Below are 9,261 nucleotides of genomic sequence, written 5' to 3'. Positions count from 1 at the left end.
ATCATATTGACAGAATTTTGTAACAATAGGAGCAAAACCTACTGAAAAGAAAATTATTTAAAAAAAAATTATTCCTTAAAATTTTTTTTGTATTTCACTGTAAATAAATTTTAATAGAACAGAATTGCATGGTCACTTTTATGTAAATGATTTTTCTGGTGGTCTAATTAATTGGAAAAAGTTTATCTACAGTTTTTGGATTATCAATTATAGGAACTATTCACTAGCAATATAAATTATGTATTAATTAATTGAAACATTTAAAAAAATTAAAAAATGATTTTAAACATGTTACTCTAGTGAGATCTTTACTATTATGTGGCAAATAATTTCTAAAAAAATAATCTTTTAAAATTAAATTATATTTAAATGTGATATCCCAGATTATATTTTTGTTTTAAAATAATAAGAGTTCTATACGCACCGTTAATTAAGTACAGCTGTAAATTTCCTTAAATCCTATGTAGTCTTAACTCATTGTATTAAGCTGATTTGTTATGTTTTTCAATTGTTAATTAATAAACATATGATGTTGTGGATATTTGAATGGAAAATTATATTTATTATTTATTTAAGATCATATGTTTTTTTTCTTCTGACTTGTGACATTTTCAATAAATATTTCTCTATCTGTGTGAACACTAAGATTTCAAATTATGTAATTAAAGTGGTACTGACTTATTCAATTGTGATACCTATAAAAATATTGTCAGTTGATTTATCTGTAAAATAACTTATGTTGATTCCTATTACACTTTACCATCATTCTTTGTTCTTTGTGTTTTAAGTTATTAGTGTCGGAAATAGACTCTACAAATAGCTCATTGTTTTATAAATCATATGATCTGTTCAGAATTTGACTTAATTTTATGTAATGTTTAAACATAACTTAAAACTATGGATCTGGATTTCCCAATTTTTTTTGGGTTGAAACGGTCTTCATTTGGTCCAGAATCCGATATTCTGTACAGGAATCGATTTGAAAAATGGTTATTAGCACCTGAGCATAGCTCAGAATATAATGTTGTAAGATATTTTATGAACATTCCTTTTTTTTCTTTAGTAGTATTGCTCCCATTATTAATTAATTGGTCATTGTCTTGTAAATATATAGAAATTGAATTAATTTTATTTCAGAGAGTATCATATCTCTCCCTCGGGAGAATAATGACACAACTGCATATTCTTACATCTAAATCACAACTTAAAAATGTGTTATTAGTGGGAAAGATAAATAAGTATGTGGGTTATAGCAATCTTCCCTTCCATGGTAAAATTAAGTACAATTTTGCGGATCCCCAAAGATCTAGTGAATGAATTTTGAGCTCGCCTAGACAATTAAGTCAATTTTGCAATTGCTTCAATACACTTCCATTTAAGCATTATGATTCTTAACTTCTGAACTTTTATTAATATTTTTCATGATGGCTTAGTTCGATAATTATGACCCAGAGAAATGCTAGTCAAAATTATTGTTAAAATCGACTCTCCAACTACCATTTTTGGAGTTTGAAAGTATTGCACGACTAGAATTTCTTAAAATCATATCAGTCCTCTGGAAGTATTATGAAGCAACTGTAAAATTATGGGAAATTGACTTATTGCCTTTGTGGGTTCAAAAATATATTTACTAGGTGTTTGGGAATCCACATAATTGTTCTTAATTTTGCTAGGGGGAAGATCTGTTGCTATATTTTGTATACTTATTTATCTTCCTCCTCAGCAGAATAACGACACGTTTTTCAGTTGTGATTTAGACATGGGACATGCAATTGTGTCATTAAACTTCCAGGTCAGCATTATAATTTTTGAATGATGCTGAAAGCAAGACTTTTCTTTGTTGAGTATTAGATAGTGAGATTCATTTTTCTAAAGGTATCTACAATACAGAATTTTGTAATGTGTATAATGCTTAAAGATACCTTTAAAAAATTAATCATTTTGGATACAAAAGTTTTTATACGATTCAGAAGATATTTTCTAATAAAATCAATTTGAAAAATGGTTTACCCTTAATCATTCTTCAGAATATAATTTTTTCAGATACTTTATTTATTTGTATTCAACTTCTTAATTGTTTCATTGGACATTACATTGATTTTCATATATGTTGAATCAATGTTATCTCTGAAAATACCTTAAAACTCTCCAATTCAAACTTTTTTCTGATAGTTTGGTAAAACATTTCTTGCAATGGCATAAGTTCCATTCATGGAAGATGTTAAGAAGCCCGTGTTATAATTATTTATTTCTCCCTATTGAGTGTATATCATGTTCATAGAAAAAACAGATGCAAATTCTTTTTATTTACATAATTGTTTATACTTTTTAAATTAATTTTTAGGGAGCTAGAGTGTGGATCCCTCATCCCCAAAAAGTCTGGAATGGAGCAAAAGTAACTGAAAATTATGTGAAAAATCAAATCAAATTGGAAACTGATGATGGGGAGGTAATGTTGAATCTTCTGCCTTTTATCTCTCACTTCATTGTAATAGTATATAGATACATAAAACTGTTATTTATTTTTTTTTGTGTCTTCATTGGTTTGAGAATAAATTTATACACTGATTTGAAATTCCTCACTTGCAAAGTTTATATTATTTTAATTTATTGTGAAATATCTGTTCTTGTATTATATACTACTAATACATATTACATTAAAAATAAACTAAATTAAAAAAACATAATTAGAGATTATTTCTTTTTATTATTTATAATAAAGAAAAAGCTTGTTATGTATATTTTATTGATAAATTGGATTTTTAAGAACAAGATTACCACTTGAGAATTTAATTAAAATTTGCAATTATTTCTACTTTCATATTTATCTGTCACTATCTTCCTCATTTCAATTTTACTACATTCTTCTACTTTTTAAGATTTATATATTTTCTTCATAAATTTTTAGTTGGTCTACTGATTTTTTTTAATTTTTGATTTTTAGTTGCCTTTCCTATAGTACATATCCGATTGGCTGTATTCTCTTATACTTTTGCTATGCACCCAACCAGACAGGTTTTCCTGCTATTCTCCCTTGGAACCTCATCTCTTCTGTTGTTGCTTTGCTAATAAATTTATCTAGACAACCTGACACTATGATCTCCGCCCATCCAGCACAATACATTTTGACTATTTTGTTACAATTGTTGCCGGAAGCAATGCATGAACGCCACAGTTATGACTCAACTCATCGAAGAACACAGTTAGTTAGCTTGACTATTTGGTAGTGTCATATGGTAGCTTATTTTCTTTGGTATTAACAGTATTATTGTTAATCAATATTATTTATCCTCTGTGACTACTCAACTTCTCTTCTGTTTAAAATGCAAGTACCTTTTCTTTGTTTTAAATTAAATTACTTTTCTTACCTATCTATTTACTTGATAAATGAACATTATCGGTAACAGACCTCTAAACTGCAGTCATTACACTGAGAGAATAATATGGGACAGTATTACAAATGTATTAGGAATAACAATAATTCTATTTAAATTAAGAAGTCAGTATTGTAGACCATAATAAATATATTTTAACTTTAACATACTTCTTGTAAATTTGAATATATGTACATATAAAATTTTATTTTAAATGAATTGCTGTTCCTGATCGTAATATGCAGTATTTTTATCATTTCTTTCAATGTAATGGAGATAATTACCACACAGTTCAGGAGTTTTTGAATTTTCTAGGAAAATATTATATTCAATATTTATTCTTTAAATTGTCATATTTCTTTTCATTCTATTATAACCATGAACATGAGTAGTAAACCAAAAACTTTTCACTTCAGTGAAGAATGGGAACTGTATTACTTTTTTACAATGGTGAATAATAAATATTGTTGTTTAATATTTGTGGGATGCACCTTACTCTGAAACACATTGTACAAACACATTTCACACCCCTTTTTCCCTCTTAGACTATGCCTATCACAACAAGTCGATCGCAACACACTTAGATTAAGTTGATCTTATTTATAGAAAAGTTGGCCACCACTGGAATATAGTATCATTTCTCAGAATGCGAAGTTAGTCTTCACCTACTTTGCTCTTTGTTAGGGATGGTTGATGACCAGCACTCTATTCAACTCTGATAGATACTAGTATTGATCGGCAACTGGTGAGAGTAGTCTGCAACAAGGACTGTCATGTACATTTAAAAACTCTGAACCAGTGTAGGGATCGTTGTATTCTATCAACTGACATTTATTTTGGAATTGAATTGATCTTATTCTAAAAGGGTCATAAGACCATTGCTACATGTTTTATACCCGGAAATATTGGATCATAGTTGAGTGAGCTAGTTTTCTGGAAAGACCATGAAGAAAAACTCCTATCAGAGTTGTAGTATTGTTATTGTTGGCAACAACATTTAATCAGTTGTTCCATTCTTTAGGAGTTCTTACTCCTATTGCAGCTGGCACTCTTTCAGTGCCTTTCTGTTGCTTTTTAGCTGAAATTTCTTTGGTCTAAATTCTTTTCGTCTAAATCTATTGTCCTGTATGTTTTGTTATAATTTCTATAAAATTTATGATTATCTAACCTTTGTTGCCAAATAATGGTAACACATAATCTGATACAATTATTTGTTAATTACTTGTTTTTGTTATTTTACTTTATTACTCTTTGTGGAAATTACAAAAAGTCATCATAGCTTTGTATTTTATAAATTTGAAATCATGTACGTAATGCATAATTCAGCTGCCTTCTCCAAACTCTCAGTTAGTTTTTTAACAGTACTTAGCTAAAGGTGTTTAAAATCCCTCGGAATATTTCATTAAAAAAAAATTCCGTTTGTATTAAAATTGTTATATTCATAATTTCACTAAATGTTAACTTTAACACGTTCATGAATTTTCAGAGGGAAAGAAAATATAAAGTTATTAAATGGAAAGGAAAACATTATGGTTTTAAAAGAAAAGAAAGTATATAATGCATGCATAAATACAGCTGATATCTAAAAATGTTAAAATATAATAATTAATAATGATTGCATTTGTATATAATTATATTTACAATGAAATTGTTATGCTCCTGTTGCTAACTTTTTTTAAACAATAAATATTTTTAAATTACTCTATTTATTGGTGAGTCATTATATGTAATTCTATGAAATCTTAGCGAAATGTATATTTTTCATTAGTAAAAAACAACAAAAAAATTACTTGCAACTAAAGAAAAGAAATTAAAAGGTTAACATAAAAACAACTAATATACTAATTATATTCAATAGTAAACTAACTAATTTTCAAAATTTGGTTTTAGCTGCTCTACGTGTCATTGTTTATGTTCTAGGGATTAGCTCTTCAAAATCTAATCTTCAATGTATCAACGTGGCTCTGTTCACTTGTGACTGAAAGAGATAACTTTACAGTTCAAAGTCGAAAGTATTAAATAATAAGATTAATTAGTTGTACTTAGGACTGGACATATTTATCTACTAGTTTGTTTATGCTTTAGGTATTATACAAGTTCAAAGTTCCTTGTTTACATTCATTGAAGAAATTAGAAGATAAAGCTCTACAATATCGTTGTTTATGTTTTTGGTTTAACCAGTCCAAAGTACCTAAATTGCTTATGTTTAAAGATTAAGAACACGCAGGGGATTAAAATCATAATCATGAGAAATAGTTGACCGTGGATGACTTATACGAGGAGAAGATGGTTGGGGGGTGTGGTTAAAATAAAACACAAATAAGTTGAAGTAACTTATTTAATTGTGCCAACGTTTCCGCCGGAATTTCTAACCTTTATCAGGGCTAAGGACAGAACAAGATAACAACCAATTAATACAGAAAATATAAACAGAATGACATAAAGTAAATAATTGTACAGAATGGAATTAATAAAATAAAGTGATAAAAGAAGTGGAAAATAAAATTTATTCATAGGTAATTGAATAAGTAGGGAAAATAGCATAATTAAGGAAATAAAATAAAAATGAAGTTATATGATGCAAAGAAATATGAATATATTCGTTTATTAATAGTTTAAAAATTAAAATTATGGAAGGAAAAATACAAATATTTACTTCAACCCCCAACCATCTTCTCGTATAGGGGATTAAAGTTATGTTTTCTTTTAAAGGTAGATAGAGATACCATGAAAGTTCAAAGTCGAAAGGATGAAAAGATAAGAGAGATTAAAAAGTTCTACTCATCATTGTTTACGATTTAGAGCATAGCCGTTTAAAGTCCGATAGATGAGAGTATAAATTATTTAATCGTGTATGCCCCCTTTATCTTCATGAGTAGTATCAATAAATATTTTGAAATTTGAAGTATGTCATATTTGCCTGTCTACTCCAGTTCAAAATAATTATATGAGTTTGAGGATTACTAAGATTAAGTGGATTATTACTCTTTCATTAATTTTGTCTTGTTTTCATTAATAATATAGGAAATTAAATAAGTTTTCACTTACTTTAGCCGTTATAGGAATGTTTGAACTATGCAAAAAGTTTAGATCTTCAAAAGAACAGTTACAAATTAATTTTTAATTTGACACTAAACTATTTAATAAATAATTACATCTGTTAATTTTTTTTTGTCTCAAAATGCAATAATCAGTTTAATGATTTTGTGGTTTTAGAAATATTTATTTATAATGATTATTGAGTTATTTCATTTGTTTGAAATAGGTGAAAGAATTAATAATCCGCAATGATGACGAACTCCCTCCGCTTAGAAACCCTGAGATTCTTATCGGTGAAAATGATCTCACATCTTTATCTTACCTTCACGAACCTGCTGTACTCCATAATCTGGAAATCAGATTTTGTCGACATAATGCCTTTTACACATATTGTGGTATGTATTAATTGAATCAAGTGATTTATTACAAAAATTTAAGTTAAGGAATAGTTGCGAAATTGTATGCTTTGCAATGCTTTTATGTTATAAAATTGTATAATTTATAGGTATCGTGCTTGTTGCCATTAATCCTTTTAAAGAAATGTCTATATATGGACCGGATACAATTTGGGCATATAGAGGGCAGGCAATGGGTGATCTTGATCCTCATATCTTTGCAGTTGCAGAAGAAGCATACACCAAAATGGAAAGGTAAATATATTATTTATTTATTTACATCAGTTAATAGTTATTATTATGTTTGATAAAATGAATTTTTAAAATTTATTTATACTTTAAAAGTAAGTGAAAATGTATTTATTCATGCAGTGCTAATTAGATTTTCAATAGACAACTTTAATCTTGTATGGATTCAATTCACCTGGTGCCTGGACCTGGGTTCTTGTTTGTATCATATTCAACATGTTTGTTTCCTATTTCATTAAGATCTTATATTTTGAATTAATAAGGCACATCACGATGCCTTAGCATCCCCTAATTTCCCCCACTGTAGTTCAAAATTTAGGTCATCTCACATAACTATTAACATTGTTTATCATTTCGTGATTTAAAGAACTAATGTTTTAGGTGAGGAGGAACCTGCAATTCACTATTTTTTAATTTAGTATTTACTTATCACGCAATTTTTTGTGAAGGGAATATGGAATCTTTTTATTATATGCTACATAATGGCATACCTGGTTGTTACCTTCAAATTGTACTATTTGGTTTTTATGACATCATAACTCCAAATGTACGCCGTATGTGATATTTAGTTATTACACTCCTTAACACTGCTGTAACGCAAAATTTTTGTTGAACATTTTCTGTTGAGAATGAAACAAATATCAAATTTATTACTTTTTTGATATCTTCTACCATCTGTGAGTTATGGTCCATTGGTACATAATTAGGTTGTATACTCTTGGGCATTCTGAAGCACTTTAAAAATATATTTACCAGTTGAAACCTTGCAGCCAACACTAAAATAGCAATTAAGGTAACAATAAAGCAGTTTTAACAATAATTCATTATAAAATATGTGCTGTCGAATCCTTCCCACAATCCACCCTCATAATTCTTGCAACTCACCTATTGGCCTTGGACCACCCACCAGTTGGGAACTATTGATTCAATACATCACCTTTAGTTTAGAACATATCACTGCTTCAGAAGAATAATGATGAAATTGTAAATTTTTGTGATATCGACTGTATTGTGTAGGTGGAATCAAAAATGCATTTACTAGATGTTTTTACATCAACATAATTTTAATTACAATATTCCTTCCATTTTTATTATATTTAATATTTCCACTTAAGTCCTCTACTGAATTTTCATATTTCATTTATTCATCATAGTTATCAAGCATTTCTTCATCTCCACCACACACAGAAATGTCTCTGGAGAGCATGATAATATACACATAACAGGAGCATATTGATAGCTTTTCTCTTTTACTTCCTAGTCAACGTTTAAGGTATATGGCAGATTTGGATAGGGCTGGTCAGCACTGGACCATTCTATGGTCTGATATCTAATTCTATCAACATATGGTATATTCTTAATATAATTAATAGATATCACATATGGCAGCCATTTTGGTTTTATGATATAAAAACCAAACAGCGTGATTTGGAGGAGATTACCTCGTCCTAAACCGTTATTTACCGTAAAATAAAAATATTTCACATTGTCCCTCAAAAAATCCTTTTTGTCCCTCCAAAAATTAATTTTTCTCCTCAACTATTTGTGTAGGCACATTTCACCCCTGACTTTTCCAGTTTTTAAGGAAATTCATTTACTTGTTGAAATTCAGTTAGATTACTCAGGGCAGTTTATCCAACCAAGATTATTATTAATGAATAAGTATAGTTGATTATAAATGTTTTTGATCTTACTGAAACAATTGATTCTGTTAGAGAACAGACTGACCAAAGCATTATAATTTCTGGAGAATCTGGTGCAGGAAAGACAGTTACAGCCAAATATGCCATGAGATATTTCGCAACTGTCGGAGGGTCAGCTACTGAAACTCAAGTTGAACGAAAAGTACTTGCTTCTAGTCCTATTATGGAGGTGAATTTATTTTTTCAGACCAATTAACATTGCTCTTTATGTTTTTATAAAGTTTTAATTAATTTTTTATTTTCCTAAGGCTATCGGTAATGCTAAGACAATAAGAAATGACAACAGCTCTAGATTTGGCAAATTTATAGAATTGCAATTTTCTAGTAAATATAGGATTGTAGGAGCAAGTATGAGAACATACCTTCTTGAAAAGTCTCGAGTGGTTTTTCAGTCGACTGGAGAAAGGAACTATCATATATTTTATCAAATGTGTGCAACTCGAAAACAGTTGCCTCAGCTTTCTTTAGGTAATTCTTTTTTTTTTTTTTTTAATAATTTAT

General features: G+C 28.6%; 1 protein-coding gene across 1 annotated transcript in view; it reads left to right on the top strand.

Annotated features, from left to right (window-relative positions):
• The window catches only part of didum (dilute class unconventional myosin), a 55,648-nt gene that overhangs the window by 2,023 nt on the left and 44,364 nt on the right, over positions 1-9,261 (top strand). The window contains 5 exon segments of the mRNA XM_067046107.1: positions 2,345-2,449; positions 6,640-6,808; positions 6,919-7,063; positions 8,773-8,929; positions 9,009-9,228. Coding sequence (XP_066902208.1) covers positions 2,345-2,449; positions 6,640-6,808; positions 6,919-7,063; positions 8,773-8,929; positions 9,009-9,228 — 796 coding nt within the window.

This window comes from Halyomorpha halys, unplaced genomic scaffold, assembly GCF_000696795.3.
Source record: "Halyomorpha halys isolate HHAL.00 unplaced genomic scaffold, Hhal_1.1 Scaffold265.1, whole genome shotgun sequence".
Taxonomy (NCBI): Eukaryota; Metazoa; Arthropoda; class Insecta; order Hemiptera; family Pentatomidae; genus Halyomorpha; species Halyomorpha halys.
This window is presented reverse-complemented; position numbering and strand designations above follow the sequence as displayed.